The sequence below is a fragment of the Agelaius tricolor genome, unplaced genomic scaffold, assembly GCF_023055355.1.
Source record: "Agelaius tricolor isolate 1412-34295 unplaced genomic scaffold, bAgeTri1.0.p SCAF_4, whole genome shotgun sequence".
Lineage (NCBI taxonomy): Eukaryota > Metazoa > Chordata > Aves > Passeriformes > Icteridae > Agelaius > Agelaius tricolor.
The window spans coordinates 34,848,918-34,874,445 of NW_027269264.1; the positions used below are offsets into that span (position 1 = coordinate 34,848,918).

Below are 25,528 nucleotides of genomic sequence, written 5' to 3' on the forward strand. Positions count from 1 at the left end.
AAGGATTTCTGAAGTTTAGTATATATATCGCATGGCAACTGACAACTTCAAAGCTGAATGGTGTTTGGGCTTATTTCTGCTGGTGCCAGAGGATATCCTCTGGATGTGTTGCAGTCACTGCTCCTTATGGTGGCACCTAGCAAAAATGTTTGTCACCTCTTTAAGTAGATGATACCTAAAGTTCCTTGTAAAAATTGTAAAGTTCCTTGTAAAAAATACCTTCTCCCAAGAGGAACACAATTATACTCTCCTTATGTTAGTTAAAGATGTTGCTCTCCATTGGGTGAATAGTTGCTGCTCACTCTCTCTGTTATACTTGAGAGTACATTAATTTTATACAATTTTAAAAAATAAAACTATGAAATAAAAATAATTATTTAGTACATAAGAACTATGCAGTAATAAACAAATATTTGACTGCCAGCTATGTATGCTCAGATGCTGTCTCTGTTTTGTATGTTTCTTTAGGAATGGCAAGGAGTTTACTATGCAAGAAGGAAATCAGGAGATAGTATCCAGCAGCACGTGAAGATAACACCTGTGGTTGGTCAAGGAGGGTAACTAACTTGTCCAGAACATAATTGCTTTCTGGGTTTTAGGGCCTTCTCTCTGCTTTCTGCATCTGTAAGTTGGACATGAACCTCCATGTATTTAGCAACTGGGAAACCCCTGTGTTTGTGTATGTGCTTGTACGTGTTCCCACCTTCGCAGTTTAGAACAGACACGTTGCCAAATTCTACTCCCAGATTTGCAGGAGAATTCCTGGACCAACAGAAGTATCAGGTGTCCTGCAACAAAAACCTCAATGTCACGCTGAAGGACTGCTTGTCACCCAGTTGTCTTGCTGGTGTTGGGCTTGGTATCTGTTTTCCTGAGGGCTTAGAGATCTCTCCTTTAGAAAATAGTAACATATCAATTCACTTCTGTCTTTACGATGTGATGGAGTAACAAATGATAATTTCTGTTGTTAGGAAAATAAGACACTTTGTGTCCCTCAAAAGACTACATTGTACCAATGAAAACAACAAACAGGTATTGTATTTCTTTCATGTGATAATTTTCATAGCTTTTAGTGAACTGATATTTTTTGGCTTATAAATTTTTCCAAGAAGATGTGACCTATATTGTCAATGAGATTCTCGCTGATTGTTGGAGCAAGCAAGAAAATTTCAACATTTGCATGCATTAGTCTCTGTTTGTAGGACTCCTGAGGAAGACCATCTTTCATTTTCTGGAGCATGGACATGACAGTTGAGTCCATGATACGGTGGAGCAATACAGATTATAGTTCAAAGGGAGTTCAGGGCCTGTTTTGTAGGGCTGCTCTTGCCAGTCTGATCTGCTGTACTTACACCAACTAATGATCCGTGCTCAGTGGCCCCAAGGTTTGATAAGTGTGGTACTTTTATGAAGTGCAGCCCTCATGCTGGCCCTGAGGCTTCACAGACCTGCCAGAACAGGTGCTGTGGAAGGGTGCAACTCAAGCCACGACCCCAGTAAACCAGCAGCAGTGGCAGAGCTGGGACTCTGCAGTCCAGACACAAATCTACACCAGCTGCCCCTGCAAGAAACCTGGTGGTGTGGGGAGCTGTTTGCTGTCATCTTCTCCTCACTTCCTCCCTCTGATGGTTGGTGTCTGAGGCAAATGATCGTATCACATACTTTGCTCCAGAAATACTCTAGTAAGTGCCATGTTGAGTAAAGAAGTCTAGAGTTTTGTGAGCAAAGGAGTGAAGCCTGTCTTTGGCATGTGGTCTCAAGGGGTGAGACAGAGAGTGGCTGGAAACATTTTAGACCAAGCACATGCTCTGTACATAGGATATGTTTCCATGTCATTTAGGAGAGGGGTTATGTATCTTGTTTCATTTAGAATTTTTTTATGTGCTTTTATCTGTAATGTGGGTAAAGACACTAAGGCATGAAAAGTATTTAGAAAGTCACTAGTATGTCTAGTTGCCCTTTCTTCAGTAGAATAATACTGAATATTAACACATTACTGGAAAACCATTACTTCTAAAAGAATTTCATAGGGGGTAGCATTTGACTGTTGAAACCATCCTCCTTGCACAAGTTTTTGTGGAGGTAGGTAGTAACAAATCAAGAACTCTGCATAATTCTTGGAAGAAATTTGCATGTCTATCATTGAAAAATAAGATTCATAGTATTTTAAACTGACTTTCATCTTTGAACTAAAATATGTGTTTTAGTATTAGCAGCAAAATATCATTTACGGTCACAGGATGTTTCAAAATGCTCAGGCTAGAGTGCAACAGAGTTTTATAAAAGCAGTGATAAAGTTGCATATATTTTTAATTCATTGTTTAAACCTCATAACTGTTGTTTCATTTATAACTGCTTTGATGTTGATTTGCAAGTAAGACATAATCTAACGGCTTTTTCTATATTATACACATAGCTGAAAGACTGGTACAGGAAGGTGTATATATGATACTCTTAATGAAAGATAATAAGTATTACGAACTTGTACTCATATGTAAAAAATAGCAGTAGGAATATAAGAAAAAAGTAATTTTTTTTGTCCTTCTTTGCCCTGTAGATTGCACTGCTTATACCAGTAAGAATCATGCAATCATAGATTGATTTGACTTAAAGATCACCTAGTTTCAATCCCCTTGTCACAGGCAGGATCACCTTCCACTAGAATAGGTTGTTCAGAGCCCCACCCAAGCTGGCCTTGAATTTCCAGGGACAGGGCATCCACAGCTCCTCTGGGGAACCTGTTCCAGTGTCTCACACCCTCACTAAAGAATTTCTTCCTGATAGCTAGTTGAAACTTACTCTCTTTCAGTTTAAAACCATTGCCTCTTGTGCTATCACCATACACCCCTGTAAAATTTTATTTATTTTCTTGTAGGCCCCTTTAGTAATTGGAAGGTGCTAAGAGACTTCCCAGAGTCTTCTTTTCTGCAAATGGAACAACCCCAACTCTCTCATCCTTTTCACATAAGAGAGGTGCTACAGCTCTCTGGTCAGTTCTGTGGCCCTTCTCTGGATCTGCTCCTGCAGGTTCATGTCTTATGCTGGAGGCCCCTCCAGTGGTGCTGTGGCCCCTCAGGCAGCTGTGACATTGCAAAGCTGGGTGTCATCAGCCAGCCTGCTGATGGTGCACCTGGTCCCACTGGCTGTGTCCCTGACAGAGATGTGAGTAATCCTGGCCCTAGTGCAGAGCCCCAAGGAGCACCACTCGGCACTCCTCTCCACCCAGACTCCTGGCCACTGGCCACAACTCTTTCAAGCAGGAGCATTCAGGCAATTCCTTACCCACTGGGTGGTCCACCTGTCAAATCCAGGGCTCTCCACTGTAGAGTCAAGGGCATGCAAGGAAGCATCAAAAGCTTTGCACAGGTTCACTTAGATGACATTCCCTTATCCACCCAGGGTAGGAGGCCACCAAATATGTCAGGCATGATTTGCCCTTAGTGAAGCTGTGCTTGTTGTCAGCAATTATCTTCTTATTTTCCATATGCCTTAGCATAATTTCCAGTGGAATCCGCTCCATGGATTGCAGGGCACAGAGGTGAGACTGGCCTGTCATTCCCTTGGTTTTCCTTTTTCTTTTCTAATCTTTAGAAATGACAGTTAAGTAAATTTCCCCATTTCCTGGAAACTTCACTGGACTGCTATGACTTCCCAAATCTGATAGACAGCCGCTTAGCCACTTCCTCCACCAAGTCCTTCAGGACTCACAAATCCTGATCAGGTCCTGTGATCTCGTGCACCTTCAAGTTCCTTGGATGTTCCCAAACCTGATCTCTCCTACACTGGGTGGTTTTCATTTTCCCAGTCCCTGCATTTACCTCCTGTGACTAGGGAAATGCATGTAGCTGGAACACTTGCCAGTGAAGACCAAGGCAAAAGAGTCAGAGAGTACCTCAGCCTTCTATGTGTCCCAGGTAACCACATCTCCTGTTTCCTTCCAGAGAGGGACCACATTTTCCCTAATCTTTCTTTAATTCACCAAGGTACCTATAGAAGCTTTTCTTGCTGTCCTTTATGTCCCTGGCCAGATTTAATTCTATCAGGCTTTAGCTTTCCTAACATGATCCCTGGCTCGTCAAAAATTCTCTGTATTATTCCCAGGCTACCAGTCCTTGTTTCCATGCTCTGTAGGCATCCTTCTTTTGTTTGAGTTTGTCAGCAAGTTCTTTGTTCATCCACACAGGCCTTCTGGCATTTTTCTGACTTCTCTTTGTTGTGAAGCATCATTCCTGAACTTGGAAGAGGTGATCCTTGAATATTAACCAGGTTTCTTGGGCCCATCTTCCCTCCAGGGCCTTATTCCATGGCACTCTACCAAGCAGGTTCCTGAAGAGGCCCAAGTCTGTTCTCCTGAGGTCCATCGTAGTGAGTTTACTGTGTGCCCTCATCAATGCCCCGAGAAGGATCTTATATTCCTTCATGATTGCTGCAGCCCATGCTGCCCTTGAACTTCATGTGCCCCATAAGCCTCTCCTTATTAGTGAGAAAAAGGGAAATTAGGAAACAAGGACTTGTGTCCACAGCAACATTCATATTCTCCTGTACTGCTGGAAAGTATCATCCATTCCTGTCTCTTTAATACTGGTTCATGAGAAGCTACTAATAAATTAAGCACTATAGACCTGGGAAGATTTACACATTTGGTGATCCCAGGGAATATGGCCTTCAAAAGGTTCTCCACATATACAGAGGTCTGCCACAAATGTTAAAAACTGCAGCCTAACAGAAAGTATGGTCTGTGGAGATTTTAGGTCCCTTGGGAAAAAAATAAGGTGTGTTTGATAGAACTATGCAATTGTTGTTTCACTTCTGTCACAGAAATATCTCATGCCTGTAGGAGATCCTGGACAATGCAGTTTTCCTAATATCCATGCTTTAATATTTGCAGCAGTAGAACTTTTCCTTAGAGTAAAAAAATCGGGCTCCTTTTCAAGCTACAGATAAATCTTTATTGAAGGATAAAAGGAAATCAAAATAAATATACTTAAGTTACAGAGCAGTAAAAGTTGTCATAGTTCAAATTTTGATGTCAAATGTCTAATGTTTCACTAAATCAATATAATTTTAAACATCTTGATCTCAGCATTCAGACAGTATATGCTGATTTCAAAACATCCTTACATCATTACACCATTACACATTTCCACCTTAAAAAAAGTATATGTGTTTTTTGCCAGTACCAACATCCTCTGTAAGGGATATCAGAGACCACTGGAACCTTCTCAATTTCCATGCCAGATTTATCACATAGAAAAACTCAGCATGTTAAATTTATGCATGGAAAAAAAATACCTAAAAGAGCTTTAAGCATTCTTACAGTGAAGATTTATGAATGAGGATTGACTTTCATGTGACTATTCCCGTGTGCTGAGCCTAGGTAATTATTAATGCTGCCATTGTCAATTTGAGACCTGGCAGGATAGAGTCCAGTGTTTTCACATTCATAAATTTACAAGAGAGGTGTTGTTTCTTTCAAGAACATATTGACCCAAGATTAACTGTGTAACTGCCCTCATAACTTACCTTACATGGCTCTTTCAGGACATGCCTGCAGAAGGGGAAGAGAAGTATTCAGGACAGAAACGTGGTTTATTTTTTTAGTAAAGCACTTGGAGGACTGTGCCTATGTTTCTGCCAGTTGTGCAGTAGAAAGAGATATATCCATTGCCTTTGAAAGAAGCTCCAGGATGAGGCCAGAACAAGCAGTTCAGATGCCTTTTGTCACTGTACCATATTTGATGAGATTTCCTTAACCTTACTCTGTTTGGATGAGTTTATTTCTCTGAGAGTTTCTACATGGTTACAAGAAAGGTGTTCAAACTTTTGAAATTTTTTCGGATGAAGAGTCAGTTCTTACACTCCCCTGAACAAGAATTATATGGAGCATGAGCTCCATAGGGTTTCTCTTTCTTGTTTTTTTTTTTAATTCGTTACAAAAAGCCATGCCTGAATTTTGAAAGAAGGAAATTTCCATTTTCTTCTCTTCTCCTTTCACCCTCTGTCTCTCCCCCCCACAGCAGAAAGGAAGAAACCAAAGGTGTGCAAGAATGACAGAATGACAGAAAAGAGAATTTGTGTCATTCTTTTCCTGTCTTTCCTGAATAATCCCCATGAGGACCTTGCAGCATGCACAGTCACAAACTGATAGAGACCAGTAAAAGCACACAAGTACAACCTTGTCATACTCTCCTTTTAACTGACAGATAGCAACCATGGATTTCATGCTTCCATGTAATCTAGTGCTTTACTACAGGCAGATGGTGGATTTGGTCAGAGCAACCATATGACAGTAGTGGACTCCTAAATATTAAGTGTACTGAATAATTTGTAATTACAGTATCAAGCACTGACAATTATTCATCTGAAGTAAGAGGGTATGTGTATCTTCTCTAGTGACTGCAGTAAAAAAGTAAGCATTATTCCTAGTAAGCATTATTTCTAGTCTTTCTCTGTGACTCCGTCAGCTATACTTATATACATCACACACCAATTTTCAAGAAATAACTTGAGGAACTGCCATTTCTGGTCTGCTTTCCTATCAACAGCAAAACACTTTCTTGTAATCACATAACAAAGGAAAGGAGTGAGGTGATTAGCAGGTATTAAACTGTCATGAACTGGACAGTACTTTTGTTTTTGAGAAGAATGAAAAAGCAGAGGAACATTTAATCTGTGTTACTGCAGACCAGGCAATAGCTGTAAATTTTAATATATGGAAATATCCTATCTAAATTCTAAGAAAGCTTGAAATACCTACTGTTGGAGATACCTAAAATGTTTCAGAAGAACAAAGAATTAAGATTTCATGCTTAATTATTCATTAATGAGAATGATTAAAAACTACTTGAAAATAAAGGTCTGATGAACAACAACTACCTCTACCCCTTATTTCCTGGAGAACAGTTTTTAAAACTGAGTTTTTTGAAGTCCAGTTTATCAGTTATCCATGAAAGGATGCATTCAAAATTAGCTTCAATAATTCTAAGAAAAATATGTTTAAAGGACAAAAAATAATGTTGTAGGTTTTATTTTATTCTTTCAGGTTCATATGCAATTTGCACTTAAAACACTACCTAAATGAGTATCAGTTCCCTTGTAAACACAGGCATGAAACAGGAATTCAGTACATAAAAGCACTTGTATCTGTGATTTTCTGCAGGACCTATCTGTTTGCTTTCATATTATTTCTCTACATCTAATTACACCTGAAGAAGAGTTTTTGCCAAACAATTTTTTTTAGATAGCTGAATGGAAAATGCTGAATATGGACAGTGTTGAATGCAGCCTGTTTAAAGTTTTTTGTATTCTTTTTTCTTACATATATATTTTACTCTTATCTCCAGCTCTCCAAGAGTCACCGTGAGGATATGTACACTGGAGACAATTCCCAGTCAGGTTAGAGTATTACCCTTTACCTCTACATTCCTCTGTGCTGGGGGCTGTGTCAGGGTTCTCTGCTGGAATGAATTGTTATGTCTTCCCCCTGTCCAGTCAGTGGTCAGAGCTGATGGCCAAGGACAGATGCCAGCTGCCTCTGATACTACACCATGAATTGGACTTGTAATCATCAATAATTGAGTCTCCTGTGCAGACCTCTTGCTGCGCATTTGAAGTTCTGTGTTTGTTCCTGTGGCTGGTGTACCTTGGCACCTCTTTGTGTTTGAAATGTGGAATGTGCTGATTTGTGCCAGCACACCTGCCACAGTGTGTCCAAGTCTAGGACCTGTGAGCAGGCCATTGGTTTGGCCCCAGCACAGGCTAAGACAGTTGTCTCTGAGGTGTCCAGGCCTGAGCAACTCAGTTCCAGTCAGCACAGAGTTGCTACAGGATGTCTGCAACCCTTGTCTTGTGTCTTAGGTAGGTTTACTTACTCACAGACAGCGCACTCCAGCCCTCCTTGAGTTTTGCAGAGGTTTTGACTAGAAGTGTGGAGCATGAGGGAATAATTCCTTCCTCCAATGCTATGTAGGGTTGCCAGTTTTAAGCTTGTGACTCTAGTGGTCTCAGCCAGACTGATGTCTTATAATTATGAGTGAAAAGGTTCTCATGCCTTGTTACCTTCTGGCGCCTGAAGCCTTTCCTGCTATGAAAGGTGAGACAATGTTGCTGTTCAATTTCAGGCAGCTTCTGGTTTTCACATGGGAGGAGGATATAACATATTAAGAGCATGGGACATGACTGCTTGACATCCCATGCTCTTTCAAGGAGCCTAAGAATACATACAAACGTCTGAGAGCTTTGTGATGCCAAATAGCAATGGGCAGGGGGAAGAAAAGACAATATGAAATTGGCTATCTTCATTCCCATTGCTGCTGCCAGAACTGATCCACAGTATATTAGACCATTTGCTCCTGTATCCCTGTAACAAAAGCAGATTTTCTTCTCGCTGTTTCTGTCCTGCAAACAGGAAGGTGAGGAAGCCCATAAATTAAGCAGGACACTTGTTACTAACATATTTATATTAGCTTGCTAATGTTTTCAGTTTGCTGATTATTGTGACAGATTTCAGCAAGACTGGGAAGCCCCATGCTATGACACCACATTGATGACAATATTGCAGTGAAAGTAGGCAGTCTCAGAGCATGTGATGTAGTTTATCCTTCCCTGCAGTCCATGGCTGTGCTCCAAGAATAACATTTCAGAGCCATGGGCATATACCGATATGTGACGAGCATAGAAGAGTAATCCGTGTGTATCATGCTGTTTGCAGTGGTGTGAAATTTGTAACAACCTGGATGATAAGATTTTCTGCTCACCAGGTAAAGAAAAAAATTTTACGTAGGCATTTAAATATTTACAGATGAAACCACAGTACAGCAGAGAGTAGCTTTTACGCACCTGTGACTCTTTGGGTGGCACTAGGAAAGTATTTGACTTGCTAGTTGGTATTTAACACAAGGAGAGTTGTTTTGTCAGCTATAGCCACTCACAGCTATGTTTATGTGTAAATGCTTGCTCCCACTGAAGTGCCTTATGATAAAGTCATCCAAACGTTAGTGAAAGAATAAATAAAATTATTTAACATGCATTAGCTATGCCCTGCTCTTAGGTGTCAACAGAGGAAAATGCTTTCCATTTCTCCAGTTCAGACTACAACAAAGAAGACCCAAACTGTCTGTGGTAGAAAAAAAGAATTAAGACAGAAACTATTTCAGTAATTTTTAGGATGGATGAATTTTTAATTCTGGATAATTGTATGTCAACATTTTATTTTGCTAAAGAGAGGCTGCATACATCCTGTCTTGTGACATTATAATGAAAATTCATCTTTATGTTAAGAATATCAAAATCATACTTTTGACTCTTCAAATGCTTTTATTAGCTTTTGAAAGCCTGCTAGGGTCTCTGATCCTTGAGTGGTATTTCAGATACCTTGAGAACAGGTACTATCACCACTTTCCACTCTTAGAAACAGCATAGTTGCTGTTTTAAAACATAAGGGAGAGTGCAGACTTTAATGTATTGCAGAAAAATGAAATTTTACCAGATTTATTGTTTTTTAAACTCCTTCCTGTCATTTCATCCAGCTTTTGAATTTGACTGGATGTGATAATTTCTCTGGCTCTAGCAAACAGCCGTTTCAAGAATAAGTTTATTGCATAACTAATATTCAGAAGAACTAAATGGATTGTTTAAGAATTTTCAGCACATTAGATTTTCCTTAAACACAGGGTGCAAATATTTATTGCAAATAAAAGGAAAAGCTGTCAGAGTCTGAACTATGCTTTGGCTTTAAGTGTAGAGTAAGAGGAGACTCTTCTCAATTGGCTAAAATTTTAGGCAGTTAAACTCAGGCTTGTTCAGTGGTCAGAGCAGAGCAAAAAGAACTCACACAAGGGGTTCAGCCCACCTGCCTGAGACATCTCTCCTGAAGTAGGATCTCTGAAAACCTTACATGGTGGCAGCCTGCAAGACTTCTGCTTTTAGGGAGCTAAAGTTAGGTGAAGCAAGACTTCTGTTCCATAAGGCATCTTGACTTCCTTGCAAAAGACCCTGCCAGGTGACTTGAGACAAGTTGCTTTAAATTGATAGACACCAAGTTCCTTGTTCTGATGTGCAGAAATTGCAGTATTTCCCCCAGTTGTGTGATATTGTTAAGATCACTTAATTAAATTTCCAAAATTTTAGATGGATATTTTGTAGAGGTTTTACTTGATACATTTTTAAAGCTTTTGTTTTGTACTTACAGAATCTGGTTCTTACACGTGCAAGAACAGAAGGAAAGACTCAGTTGATGTTAAGTCAATAACATCTCAAAGTAGTGATGGTAAGAAAGCAAACTGTATGTACAATACTGTAAATATACATGAATATATATTTATAAATAAATAAAGAACAGACTTGGCTTGGGCAATAAAACTGCAGAACAAAAGAATAACTAGACAGATTCACAGCTGGTTAAACAGAGATTACTCCATTTTTTTATAACTCCTGTAAAATTTCTTTCTGATTTGCAAAGCAGTATCCCAGCATAAGTACCAGCATTGCTTACAATGCATGACAGTCCTGGATGCCTTCACAGGGAGGAGGAGTGACTGCGCCAAGGGACAGAAGCAGCTTATTAAAAGAGTGTGTGGTGAAGCATTAATGCCACCTCTCTTAGAAAACTGCAGCTTGTGCTCCTAAACACATATTTCAGTTTATTCATGTTTAACATGAAGGAGCCTATTGCTGCTGGTTACTTGAGAGCAGTACTTCTGACCCCATTTGTGACTGCTTACTGGGGTGGAACAATGGCAGCAGAGATTTCTTTCTGCCCCTGTGTGTAGCGAGAGAAGCACTGCTTGTGGGGAGCAGGAAGGGTTTTCTTTAGAGCAACCATACCACCAAGATGAGGGACACACACAGACTTAAAGGAGAAGCCATGTCTGACAGAGATCCATTGCATCAAAGGGCATGAAGTGTAAGTACAACTCCATTCCGAAGTGAAGGATGGATGGAAAATCTGACAGCAAAAATGAGGGGTGGCTGCCAAGGAGGCAGACAACAGTACATGAAATGAAACAATGAAGAACTTGCAGGGGGAAAGATACAGGAGAAATGGAACACAAGGCTGTATTTCATTGTGCTGTGCCCCAGCCTTCTGCACTCTTTAAATGCTGTCATCTGATTCACACTCTATGGCTCTTTAATGGCAGCTCCAAGTTTACAGACCCGACGCTACTCCTCAATGGCACGGATTCATTCTATGACAATAGAAGCTCCTATCACAAAGGTGAGTCCTGAGCACTGACTTTTCCACAAACTCCAGAGTTTCAAGTTGCACTCATAGGGAAGTATGTAGTTTCTGGAAAGACAGAGGCTTCCTGCAGTTTGTATTTAACAGAGTAATATAAGTAATTTGTTTTTATTAGCACTTTCTACATCTCATCATGGCATTCCAAATGCTAGTCATAAGGAAGAATATTAAGGAGAGAAGAATGCCCTGCTACATGCATGGCTTCTGGCAGGAAGGGGACACTGCTCTGTTGGGTCATGTGTGAGTAGGAGGATGTTCTTCCAGTCTCACCTTTGCTCTCACTATTGATATTTATAAGATACCCTGCAGAAGAGGGAGCATCTGCACCATCTTCTGTCTCCCCCAGTTTCTGCAACCTTTCTTCACTCTGCCACACAAATTGTGTGTCACAATTGGCTGTCACAAATCAGCTGCACAGTCACTTGTAACACACCAGGGTGTCAGGTATCTTCCACTTTCAAATAATTTTTTCCTCTCTCCCTATCTTTTCTTGCTATCATCAAGCTCGCTCTTCCCAGCACCACTGTGACTGTAAGAGCAACTGGCTTCTTTCCTTTTCCTTATCCTCAATCATACCCACAGGGAGGCTTGTAGTGGCTGTGCAGCAGCCTCTGGCTCCTGGAGAAGACAGCACTGGGACTTTCTTCCCTTCATTCTTGGCAGAGCCAGGAGCAGTCACTGCTGCATTTCCAGATTGTGGCTGAGGCACAGTGTGGATTTCAAAGAGCCATCCTCTTCTCCTACAGTCCAGTACCTTCTGCTCTCTGCCTTTGACTTCTACAAGAATATCATGGTATAATATCAGCATATCTGAGTCACATCCATGAGTTTGTTTGTTTGGATTTTCCTTCAGGGATTGAATAATTTGTTTCAGAGCAGACCTGGATATGCTGAAGTACCAGGACATTGCTGGTTTTTGGTCCACTCACTGGTAACTATTTCACACCGTTCTACTTCCACTTCCCAGGAGTTTGCCAGTTAAAAATAGCAGACGGATACCAGGAAATCTGAGCACAAATTTACATTTTCAGAGTTGTACTTCAAGGGTTGTGGGGAGTTACATTGCATTTGATGAGAATTAGCATAATCAAGACAAGAATAAAAATTTTGTAATAAGAAAAAGGTGCCATTCACTTTTCTTTGCCTGCCTCCTTAATCTGCCTTCAGGTTATTAACATAATTAACGCTGCCCAGGAAAACAGCCCGATCACAGTAGCAGAGGCGTTGGACAGAGTTCTGGAAATCCTGCGGACAACAGAACTTTATTCCCCTCAGTTAGGTACCAAAGACGAAGATCCTCACACAAGTGATCTTGTTGGAGGTCTGATGAACGTGAGTAAAATTAGTAAAGACAAAACTGCTGGACGAGTGTCCTACATCACAATTCACTGCTTCGCTGTGCTAAAATTTCCCAAGCAATGGGAAGGGAACTTGTAATTCATCACCATTTCAGTTAAGCATTTTGGCCTCTTTACTAGCAGTACTGCAAGATGTAGTAAGCTATGGCCACATTTCAGTCCACTGTGCACATTCATCCTCAGATACCGGTGAATAGACTTGCCACCAGAAACTATATCCAATCTCTCAGAAGATACTGAAGGAGATACTTTATAGAAACTCTAGAAGCTTATATGGGATTACAGGGATTGCTCTATAGTTAGTCCAGTGTATCATTGAGGTTGCTTTAATCAAGCTCTAATTTTGGTCCTGCAGCAGCAGGAAGAGACAAACTATCAAAATTTTGTCATGGATTTACTCATTTTTAATAGACACTGAGCTAATCCCCACCAAAATAATATAAAGAAAATGAAAAATAAATTATAATGACTGATTTGAATGATGAAGGTGCCAATGAGAGGGTCAAGGTGGGCAATACACTGTGTATTTAATATCTTTTCTGGAGATCTCATACCAGTGTTCCAGGGATCCTTTCATGTTTGTTTTGAAAGACCCTAAAACCAGGATTATGCGATAGTGCTGCAATAAGAGCACTGCTTTTAGTACCCAGGAATAGTACCTAAAATGCATGTGGTGTTTTTGAAACTAGTGATACAAAAAAACTAAGATAAACTGGCTTTCTTTTTCAGGATGGCTTGAGAAGACTGTCTGGAAATGAGTATGTGTTTTCTAAGAGTAAGCCACCATTTTAAACTTTCCTTTGCACGTGTGACTTCTTTTGTTAGTACTGCTAACATACAGCTTCAGGCTAATTTGCAGTGGAATATATGTCTGTGGAAATGGCTGTCTAAATGACTGCAGCAGAGGTGCCAGGCTGCCTCAAATTTGGTGTTGAAACAGGCTCAAACAATTAAAATAATGCATTTCAAAATGTTAGCAAAAAACCAAATTGTCACTCAAAGAAATGTCCACTGATCTGGTTTATGTTCAAATGCTCTGTAATAAACCTTTCTATTATAGGCATTTACAGACTTTTTCATGTAAGGAAAAAAAGTTGTTTTTCTTGAAAAAGAGTTGCTTTCTAAATGGAATTCTGAGGAGGGGCTGTGGTAGTGTAGAGGGAATAACCTAGAAATGTGTTAATTCCCAAATTCCATTTCAACAGATACGAACCTGAGCCATACTCACCTTCCAGTGCCAAACACCATCAATGATGTTCCACCCTGTATTGCACAGCTCCTAGATAACGAGGAAAGTTGGGACTTCAATATTTTTGAGTTGGAGGCTGTTACAAATAAAAGGTATTGGACTCCTTTCCCTGGGTGCCCAGAGAAATTTTGTTGAGGAGCTGTAGCTCTGGAAAAAATGCAGCAAGACACAGCAAATCTGTGAGAGCTGTCTTGCTTGACACAGATCCACTCTGTCCCAGTGACACTGTTCAATGTAGTCTGATGTTGCCACATGCCAGATGCCCTCCAGATGGCCCTTTTTCTTGCTCATGTGCAAATGGTCCTGCTGAAAAAGCAAACCTCTCCCCTTCCTCACCTAAATCATCCCACAATTTGGGAAGATCTAAGGCAACTGCAGCTTTTGATTATAGGGATAAAAAAATGGGATGGAGAATAAACCAGTGATAGGATCAACAACTAGGATTTTAAAGCTTATAATGAAAACAGACGTCAGTAGTTTTGAGGTCATGCAGACCGCAAAAATAAGCACGTCATCCAGACAGAAAAGTTGCTTTCATTCCAAGATGCAAAGAATCAAACAGACTACCCGTTCTTATGTACTCTCTTTGCATAAAATAGCCATTTTGGAAAATTGCATTTGCCTGGTTTTAATCTGCAGATGTTGGGGTTTGGTTATGCCTTTCTCAGCTCACAGGCTCTGTAGGACATCTTGCAGGAGGGAAAAATGTAACTGATGAATAGGACTCTCTCACAGGCAACACAGAGTAAAAGACAACCCAGAGTGGATTTGGATTTAAGAATCAAAAAGAGTAGAGGTTGTACTCTGTTTACTGTTTCACACATGGGATTCCCAGCATTGTACAAACACCCACACCCACACCCACAGAGGACTTTACAATTGAAATTTGACCTCTTTTTTGGCTTAGGACTTTTTAGCCTTTGGCATGTGCTCATGTCATTCATGCTCAAAGTCTGCTTTTTCTCCTCAGGAAAAAAATTAATGCTATTTTGTTTGATTGACAGATACACAAAATAAACACACAAAAAAAAAAGGGTTTTAAGATGTTTTTTCTGAAGCCACAGGAATTCTTGAAACTCTAATGGAATAGTACAATTTCTACAAAACATTAAAATAATGTCTGAAAGGATGATAGATGCAATCACTTGTAACCTTGGCCCAGCTTTTTAGAGGTGATAGAAATGCACCTTAAAAACTTAAACTTTACCTACCCCTCTTAAAAGTCTTGGTTTCTTAGTTCAATGCTTCACTTTTAGAACACCACAAGTTCCTATTTTACAGCAGTGCTTTTTTCTTCTTTTGTTTTTCAGGCCATTAGTGTATTTGGGCTTAAAAGTTTTTGCCCGGTTTGGGGTCTCTGAGTTTTTAAACTGTTCAGAAGCAACACTGCGGGCATGGCTGCAGGTCATTGAAGCCAACTACCATTCCTCCAACTCATACCACAACTCCACACATGCGGCAGATGTCCTGCATGCTACTGCCTTCTTTCTCGGGAAGGAGAGAGTTAAGGTAGAGCCATCACCTAGGAGTTCTTTGGGTTAGGATTTCAGCGTGTTTGGCATTTTATGTGTGTCATCCAGAAGACAGATGTTTAAATAATGGTCCTGGCTTCATAAACTCTCTCTGTCCTTGAAGTCTTCCTGTGATGCAAGCAGGCCCACACAGTTTCTCTAAAGTCTGTTTATACAAATTTACATTTTTAAGTAGCAATGATGGAGGTGGGGAGGGAACCTGGCTCTTTTCTTTCTCATGTTAAATGGCTGTAGGTAACAGCTCTTAATAAAGCTTCGAAAGAGCTTTGCAACAGCTTTGGAGAGGAAGGTGTGAGTTATTCTTCCTGGTACTCAGCTACAGGACATGTGAGAAAGATTCAAGGCTGTGCCAGGGGAGGTTCAGAGTAGACATTAGGAAACATTTATTTACTAAGTGGTTAAATACTGGAACAGGCTTCCCAGAGAGGTGGCTAATGCCCCGCACCTGTCAGTGCTTAAGCAGCATTTGGACAATGGCCATAATAACATGCTTTAACTTTTGTTCAGTCCTGAAGTGGTCAGGCAGTTTGGCCAATGATCATGTAGGTTACTTCCAAGTGAAACAATCTATCCTATCCTGTGCTAAAACATAAGGTGTGTGAAGCAGAGTCAATAAAGATACATTCAGGCAAGCATACAAAGTGGAAGGAAACCACTAGGTCATCTATCCATTGAAGAGTTCTATGCAAGGATACTGCTCAGGTGACAGCAGTGTAAAAAGCTTCATTAAAGAAAGCATATTTGGATAAGGGTAGGAGTGGAAATTTTGTGGGAGGTAATTTGTAGGCACAGTGAATGGAAAATGACTGCAAGGAGGTAGCTTGCGTGCTTAAGTTTACATTTGTGTAATTGTGGGTACCTGGAAGTTATCAGAAAATATTTATTGTAATTTTGTGCCACATTGTAATTTTTCTCTCTTCCTATAGGGAAGTCTGGACCATCTAGATGAGGTAGCTGCATTAATAGCTGCCACCATTCATGATGTTGACCATCCTGGACGGACCAACTCTTTCCTGTGCAATGCAGGAAGTGAATTAGCTGTCCTTTACAATGACACAGCTGTATTAGAGAGTCATCACACAGCACTGGCATTTCAGCTTACAACAAAAGACAGCAAATACAACATTTTCAAGAATATTGATAGGTGCGTCTGCTGGACAAGGGCAGTGTCCATGTGTGGACTGCTTATTTGGCAGTTTGGGGCAAAGTGAGAGTGTACCTTCTAAACAAGAATGCATAGTTTAAATACAGATAATAAAATTTAACCTCTTCTGGAATCCTATATAGACATGATTTATAAAAAGGTTTTCATCTCCCCCTCACCAGCTCTGTCTTCCAACTGGTAATTATTGGAAGCTTAGAGAGATGTTTAATAATCTTTTATGCATTCCATTAACTTGGTCCAGTTAACAGCCTCAAGGCTGCATCTTTGCTCACTGCCTTTTCATTGAAGGAGCCTGGGCACTACCTTTTTGGGATATGTTTTACACAACAGCAGCTAGATGCTGCTTGTTGTGTCTGCACAAGGTTCTATGCATCCCTTGTAGCATTATTGTGTAAGTATTGTGTAGTAGCATTACTACATTCATGTGGAATTGAAATGGTGGTGGCAGAGGACATGAAACTCTGGGAGAGCTGGAAGCTCCCTGTGGTTGGCTGGGCATGCAAGTAGCCCAGGTGTTCCCACTGCATGACTCCAGCTTTTGTAGGGACAAGGTGAGAGAGAAAGAGCTCTGAAAGGGAAAGAGCCTGACCCCAAAGAGATAATTGAAAAACCTGAGATTTGTGTTCCAAGCTAACACTAACATACAGCGGAACATACATGGATACATTGGTGCCATTCCTGGAGAAGTTATCTTAGTCTTACAGCATTATGAAACTGAGAGGTAAATTGTTGCTGATTTCTCAGGATTTTCATTAGGTAAAAATAACAGAGCAGGGGGGAACTTGGAGAGGCATGATCTTGTACATTCCTGCATCCTTAGACTGTTCCTAACTCTGAAGGTGCCAGCTTGTGGCTGAGTCCCTGAGCAGTGTTTTGTAGCACTATGTGGGTAGGGATAAGGAAAGGGCAGAACTCTGTCTGGCAAGCTCATGAGCAAGAACTCTTTTTCTTTCCTAGAAATCGCTACCGGACATTGCGACAGGTCATTATTGATATGGTTTTGGCAACAGAGATGACAAAGCACTTTGAGCATGTGAACAAATTTGTGAACAGTATCAACAAGCCTATGGCATCTGAGGAGAGCAGCCCACACGTAAGTGCTTGCAGGACTTTATGCCTTCAGGCATTTCAGTGAGGTTCTTTCCAGACAACCTTAAGTATCATTTTCATTCACTTTGCATTAATTTGCATTATGGCAATGCCCAAATGACACAAAGGGATTTGTGGCCTCACATAGCAAAGTGTGAAAAAATATGCTTTTTCTCTTTTCTGCTCTTAGTTCATTTAAACACTTCATTTTATAAGCCTTATGTTAAAAGCTATCTTGTATTCAGGAAATATATGAGTGGATGTTGTTTCACATGGAAAATTCTGTGCAGGTTGGCACCTGTTCCTATGGTCCTGTCTCCAAACAGTGGGATTTGTCTGAGCCTAGGGATGTAACTGAAGAACCTCCTGAACAGTTTTGTCTCTGTGTAATCTGGAGCCTTCAAGCCCTGAGGAATAACGTCCTGAGACCTCTCCATTCCAAATTGTACCAAGAGATGTCCAGGCCTTTTTGCATAACGGTTACAACTCTCATGCTCCACCAGGGTTTATTTAATAAGCTGTCTCTGAGTTTCCCATCCCCTCCTTACCTTCCCTTGCTGCCTCTCAAGGCTGAGCACCTAAGACCTGACCAGGTTCTCCAGGGCACCTGGAGAAAGACTATCTGAGGAAACTATCTGTTAGCTGAGGAAAGATTATCTTAATGCACCTTAGTGAATATAATGCTTTGTTGGAAACATGAAAAAAAAAGTCAGACAAAACTGAAGGTCAGCAATGCTAAAACCAAATAGAACTATCTTCTGTTAGATATCCAAAATAGGACTTTGTACTGTAGACTGTTGTGGGTACCGTTTACAACTTTAAAGACAGCATTCTGGCATCTGAAATTACCTGCTTCTAGGGACTGCTAAGCTCCACTCTCCCACAACATGAGCTGGAAACCACAAATGCTGCTGAACTTATCTCACAATAAACGTGAAGGACAGAACCACTTGTGCTACAGACTTCTTCTTTTCCCTCAGTATTAGGTTGTTCTGTTCTTTACTGTTAGCTGTGGCTCTTTCTGGTTTTGGTCTTGAACAGCAGTTAAGATACAGGGTTAACCTGACAGATCTTTGCTGGGCTACTCATGCTGAAAAAGGATTAACTGCTAAACATAAAGTTAGAAGATTAATGCCTGAATTGGCAAAAGTCACAGCAAAATAGTTCCCCGTAAGCCACAAAGATATTTAGTTGTGGTGGCAAAAAGTACTTACATTCAGTTTTTGACTCAAGAGTTGAATTTAGCAGTGATGGGAGGCCAAAATCCCACAAATATATTATTTTGAGAATAGCATTAATGTGAGCAGAGGTGGAGGCCTTTCATTAGTCCATAATTTACCTGTGCCTTTCTAAACTGCCCAAGACCCAGAATATGATGCCATAGCAGACTGGGAACAATACCTTGTCGCCACCACCTGGTCTCCAGAGCAGTCAGTAAGAAGTCTGGTATTTTACTGTCTAGCAAGCAGAGAATTTCTGCAGTCAATCTGCTGCTCCTGTGATTTCCTACTGTTAATCTCATAGATTAGGTAGGATTTCACCCTCACCAGGAACTGAGATCAAAGATTATTCCAGGTTGAAGGTTCAAAATCTGAGACAAAGAAAGCAGTTCCACTTGGAAACATTCTGGAACTGAATGTCAGAGACCTGCTTTTCTCTGTGTAAAAGAAATAGTTGTGACAGTTAATTCAGCCCCCTGTGCCTGCCTCAGTATTCTCATTTAGGAATAAAAATCTAACTCCAGAAACTCCCCTAAGTGAAGCAGTCCCCTACCATCACCATCCCTACATTTAAACATTCAGAAGTGAGGATTGTTTGTGAGCTTACAGTTGGTGAATGCATCCCCTGTCATGAGATGCGTCCTCTATCAAGGGATGCATTCCCAAGAGGACCAGGCTGGAATGCAAAGGTAACATCCTACCTGATAAAGAGCCTGTGGCACTTTATTTCATGAACTTTTATACTAATTTTGAGAATGACCACAACTGTAGTATGTATTTGGATTATCATTACTTACTTAGCAAGGCAGCAGTTCTCAGACATCACCTTCTTCTCCATGTTCTTGGTGCTCTGCATGAAACTGTAAGGCAGTAGACTGGGTGCCTGCTTAGTGCCTAAGTCTGGTAGAGCTGATAATGATGCCCTCGGTCCTGCTAGCAGGGCATGGCCCCTATAACCAACTCTCCTTTACAGAATGAAGGCAGCAACACTGAATGCACAACCAACATAAAGAATTTTCCAGACAACCAGACACTGATCAAGCGCATGATGATTAAATGTGCAGATGTAGCAAATCCATGTCGCCCCCTAGAGCTATGTATTGAATGGGCAGGTAGGATTTCAGAGGAGTACTTCGCACAGGTATGTATATTTTTATGACTTAACTATTACATTATATAAAGAAGTGCACATTGGCTGATCTGCTGTTCCACATAGGATCTGCCTATAGTGTCACCACAGAGTCCAGATGTATGTTTTTTGTTTGCAGTCAGAACTGGCCCCTCAATTTCATGCAGAAGAATTCACTCCAAGCAGTTAGCTAGTTTGCTTATCATGAAGCTTGTTGTCCAGAAGGGTGGAAAGGAGGTTTTACACTTTCATGATCTGACCAAAATGATTTGATTAGTCCTATTCAAGTAAACTGGCTGAAATTCAAGATGGTCAGCACTCTAGCTTCTTGTCCCAATACCTTCCCAGAAGATCAATGCCTCAGCTGAACTATTGGGATTGCCCTTTCTCTTCTAAAGTGGAACCTGAACTACTATCACAGTAGGCAGAAAAGTAGTGCAGGCATGTGGGCAGTGTAAATACTTATCACATGGCATGTGTCCAGACAGTACTGGAAGCTCAGCTTTCTTTCTTCACATTCAATTTTTCTGCCAGAAATGCAACCAGCTTCCTGAAACACTCTTTTACCTCTTTAATTAACAACTGATAAAATCTCAGCTTTTATTTCCCAGTAATGGTGTGGAAATAACAGCTATGAGTGGAGAGGAAGAAAAGTGGGCATGCCTACCCTTCATATTCGCACAGTGTGACAGTTACTCCTGAAAGAAAATTGTAGCTACTACCTGAAACATGTCTGAATTTCATTTTAATCACAGTGACTAAATTTTGTCATGTCCTAAGAAAGATCAAAGATCACTTATGTTATATCTCCCTAGCAGTCAAGGTATCATAAATTAGTTTTAAATTGCCCAAATTAAGCACTAGCCTGCTTGCAGCAATGTGAGATTCAGAGAGTTGTTCTCCTGTTTATTCACCTCTGCTAATTTTGGAGACTGCTCTGCTGCCAATTCCTGTTTTAAATGTTGCCTGTGCTACTTAAAAGGGGATGTTTTTCCAAATTACATTCTAAGAAACTGCTGAGGTGATCTGATCCTCCACCACAGCGGGTGCAAGAAAACCAGGCCTCTTCCAGTTGGGGACAGAGTTAAAGGGCATACCTATACTTTCATTCACCTGATAACCTGATACAAGCAGAGGAAGTAGCACAAGCAACAATCTCGTCTTACTTAAAAGACAAATGGTTTGTAACACCCACTGCAGATGTGGAAAAATGAGAGATCAAACCTGTTCTCTGCTAAAGGACTCTACAGCGCCATTTTCTGTATGTTTACCTGGTGTACCCTAATCACCAGATTACAGCATTCTGTCCTGTTGGAGCTAAGTGCAATCACAGGACTGCAGTAAAAAAGAGTACTTGTGAAAGGGAAGAGATGTTGATTTCAGTTCCTGTTCCAGACAAAATAACACACATGAAACTAAGGTTCTAAGGCTTGTCTCAAATCTCCTATTGCAATTAATCTAATTCCTTGACCCCTGCTATTCCAGCACAGAAGTCAGCAAAGCTCTACTTGCTAACTCGAGTTTTGTCTTCTTAGACTGATGAAGAGAAGAGACAGGGCCTGCCTGTTGTAATGCCAGTATTTGATAGAAACACCTGCAGCATCCCCAAGTCCCAGATTTCCTTCATTGATTATTTTATAACAGATATGTTCGATGCATGGGATGGTAAGTACTGATTTTTCTTCTTTCCTCTGACACAGAGATTCAGAGATTCCTACAGTCCAAAATTACTAATATCAAGGTGGCCTTGCATCCACTTTTTTCAGAGGCTGTACCCATATATAAGCAGTACAACACAAGATATTGTGCAATCATGACACTGAAGTCTGTTTCACTGCACACAATGAAGCTGTGCACTTACCAGGCAATCTATGTAGAGAAGGAGTAATGGCTTATAACTAAGCTTTTTTTATCTATGTGGTTTTTTTCCTTTAGCACTGTATTTCTTCTGAGTTGCAGATTTTAAGACCACCAATGGCTGCATGTTAGCATAATTTAATGAAGTCACCATGCATTTGGAAAGGGATTTTCTTGAAAGAGAATCACACACACAAAAAAAAAATCTTTCCCCTCTTAGTATTACTTTAAGGAATTGCAAGAACAAAAGAGAGTAGGAGAATGCAAATTTCAGATCAGGCTGGGCTGTTCTTCTACCCATTCTATAAACATGGTAAAACTCTTTTTCCTATTCTTCAGCATTTGCACATCTGCCAGTTTTGATGCAACACTTGGCTAATAACTACAAACACTGGAAAACACTGGATGATTTGAAGTGCAAGAGTCTCAGGCTCCCATCAGAAAACAACAACTGATACTCAGTCAAGAAAACCAGACCTCTTGCTCTACCAGTTTCACTGTGAATCACTTACAAAAACTCTTGGCTACAAAGGGGATTAATGTTGCTTTTCCAGTGAAATTAAGCCTGCATGACATGAAGGAAATATTTTACTCATTTTTAAGCTTCTATGAATTCTACAGAAAAATGTTTTTAGAGGCTATATAAACCACAGATGACTAAGTGCTCTTCAGAAATAATATTTTGTGGCAGAAAATGTACTTCTAAAACTAGTTTCTAATACTGAATATGCACTTGCTGAATCTTGTAGTTGATACAACTATATTCACTAACACTTCACACAACTGTTTTTCAGAGAGGGGGGTAATCTAGTCACCAAGAGAGTAAGAACAGCCTAACAAATAAGGACAGAAACTTGCCACTTATCTAGCATAAATTTGTTCTAATTCTGTCAATGTTCTTCAGCTCTATGAACCATACTTCTAAAGAGAACATGCACAGCAAAACAAGTAAATTTTAGTAAATTAGATACATAAAAAACCCAAACATGACACCTTTTAAAACACCTTCTTATTACAGAGACTCTCTCAGAGCACCACCCGTTCTTTCTTTTCTATATAAAATCTTGGTAGCAGTCAATGTTCTCTAAAACTGATCACACAATACAGGAAAATAAGCATGTTCTGTCTAGGCAGTGCCATCCACATGGTTCCCTGCCATCTTGCAGATATTATCACAAAAGTTTTCATCAAATTTTACACAAAAAACTATTGTGGCACTTGATCACCATACTTTTTTATAAAAACGGTGTTTGTAAACATGGTCATCAATTTATTAAACTGATCTAAATTTTATGCCAAGCTCATTTATTGTGCTACTTCTAGGATGAACCTATCACTTTTTAAAAGAAGTTTCCAGGCTATAATTTATAAAAGCATTATAATTTGTACTGCTTTATCTTCCTAATAAAATGCTGATTGGTTTTGTGATGTAAGAAATATGTATATCAGTTGGAAATCAAATATAGTTCTTCATTAGTTCCAAGATATGAAATTTATGCTAAGGCTTTTAAAGCACAAATGTGTATTTTTGTACATCTCATTTTAATCACATGCAGAACATGAGTTTAAATTTTAGACTATTAAATTTTAGACTATTCAGTAAATAAATACTGGCAGAACTGCTGATTTTTAACACTGTGCACTCCAGGCTGCAAGCAAGACTGTCAAAGCTGTGGCTGCAGTTAAAGAAGCAGTCCACCTACCCTGTGCTGTATCAAAAATCAAACTGGGTAAAAGAAAAGGGGGGAAAAAAAGCAAACAGCATAGATTGCTATGGAAGAATAGTGACAATGCTGTTTACTGCAGGTAGCTTACATATGTGCCAACCTTTTTTGTATGTTTTGTACCAAGTTCTGAAACAAAAGGCAACATTCATAAAATGTATGTGCAGAAGAATGTATAGAAGCTATATTTTTGTTAGAATTGTAACAGATCCTTACTTTTGTCATAGCCAAGGCAGGTTGCTGTGTATTAAAATGCCGCATTGTGTTTATTTGAAGAATGGTGTTTCTGGTGAAGCATGGTTATTCATTCTTTCCTATTATCTATGGCAACATTCTTCAGTGGATTTTTATTCAGAGAAGTTGAACCTCTTTCTTAATACTGTATACTGTTTGCTTTTACCATTTCTTTATTTAGAACTAGTGCTCTTAGTGGTTGTACCTTAACTATTCTGAACTGAACATTCACTGCAGCTTGCATTAGAAGAAAGAATTTCCCAAGATTTAAGCTTTGTTAATTTAATTTGTTAAATATAGCAATGTTGTAAGACCATATCCATGTAAAACATTTAATTCATAATTTTTGTCAAACTTCTGTCACACAGACCAAAATGTCAACAGTGGAAGGCATCAAAAAAATAAAGTTCTACTTGTGAACCAGAACTGAGGCCAAGACATTAATACAGAATCAATATATTTGTTGCAGGATCTTGTGTTTCTTCCCACAGTCAGATTAAAGAAAAAAATTTTAAAAAATAAATAAAAGAAAAAAATTGTGTGGATATCAGTCCTCTTTAATAGCAAAATAAGACAGCACAGATTCCTTATAATCTGCCAGCTGTGTCAGATCTCCTAGACTAGTCCAGTTTACTAAGAGCTGCTTGTTTCATGCTGCTGTCAGTGCACAGATGTAAAAACAGCCACCTCAGAGTTGTAGAAGTATTAAGAGTAGGTCTGACAAAGATATTTACTTCCATGATGTGAACATGTGGAGTTCAGTGTTACTGCAAGATGGAAAAATATTTAGGGCATCAGTTAGATGTAAAAAGTCTCATCAGGTCAGCATAATTCTGCTCTCTGCAGCTCCCAACAGCAGGTGACAAACTCTCATTTATTCTCTTGTTACACTCAAAGTTCATCTGTAAAACAAAGAACTCAGTACTTTTAAGTCAACCATCTTTAAAAGAAGAGACCCTTCGGAGATCTACTGCCAATGGAGTGTATCTGAGAACAATGGCACTTTTGACAAAAATAAATATTTATACCTGCATAGGACTATTTAAAGCTGAATTACATCCCTGTAAAATGCACAGCGAATTTTGTGACCAGAACTGTACAGTTAAAAAGGTCTGTTTCTCTACCAGGTATTCACTTAACGGTAGTCAAATAAAAAGGAAATAGCTGTTCTCATGCTATAAGAAGACATAATAAAAATATGACCTTCCTTCTCTCTAGTTATAACTGATGGTAACAGGAGGCTCTCCAAAAAACCTCCGTTTCATAAGCTTTCACTGCAAAGGTGTCATAACAGTGTGTACACACAAGCACTATATACAACCAAATAGTTATTTTGCAATTAAAACAATGAAAAAGATCCAAAGAGACATTTTATCTCCCCAGCTTCTCCTGGGTAAGCCAAAAATGCATCATCTGCTGAAGAAGACAAGCTGAAGCAATGTAAACTTAACATGCTTTCCTCTCTCAAGTTTAATACCATACACACAAAGGGATGTTATCCTCAGCTGTAATCCAAATGCCTTCCCTACATGAGTCAACAGAATAGCCAGCCTTAGCAAAGAACATGCAGCTCAAACTTTAACACAATTTAGGATTTAACCTCCCTGAATTGAAAGGAGATGGTAATTTAACAATTCTTGCATCTGTTTTGTGGTTTTGAAATATGTAATTTTGAGGTCTATACTCAAGTAAGATTAGCTGTACAACCTGACTAAGGTAGAGAAAAATTACA

At 39.7% G+C, this 25,528-nt stretch overlaps 1 protein-coding gene across 3 annotated transcripts in view; it reads left to right on the forward strand.

The window, feature by feature from the left end:
• Positions 1-24,222, forward strand: part of PDE8B (phosphodiesterase 8B) — a 71,126-nt gene extending 46,904 nt beyond the window's left edge. For 2 of the 3 annotated variants that reach the window (XM_071425242.1, XM_071425244.1), the window contains exons 9-22: positions 469-557; positions 972-1,032; positions 7,344-7,395; positions 10,190-10,267; positions 11,139-11,215; positions 12,407-12,571; positions 13,327-13,372; positions 13,803-13,938; positions 15,157-15,355; positions 16,305-16,522; positions 17,501-17,636; positions 19,826-19,993; positions 21,517-21,646; positions 22,178-24,222. In XM_071425242.1, coding sequence (XP_071281343.1) covers positions 469-557; positions 972-1,032; positions 7,344-7,395; positions 10,190-10,267; positions 11,139-11,215; positions 12,407-12,571; positions 13,327-13,372; positions 13,803-13,938; positions 15,157-15,355; positions 16,305-16,522; positions 17,501-17,636; positions 19,826-19,993; positions 21,517-21,646; positions 22,178-22,293 — 1,671 coding nt within the window. In that variant the 3' untranslated portion in view covers positions 22,294-24,222. Of the gene's footprint in view, positions 1-468; positions 558-971; positions 1,033-7,343; positions 7,396-10,189; positions 10,268-11,138; positions 11,216-12,406; positions 12,572-13,326; positions 13,373-13,802; positions 13,939-15,156; positions 15,356-16,304; positions 16,523-17,500; positions 17,637-17,922; positions 19,574-19,825; positions 19,994-21,516; positions 21,647-22,177 lie in introns of those variants that run through there. The other variant, XM_071425243.1, reaches the window with a different exon arrangement.
• The last annotated feature ends 1,306 nt before the right edge of the window (positions 24,223-25,528 follow it).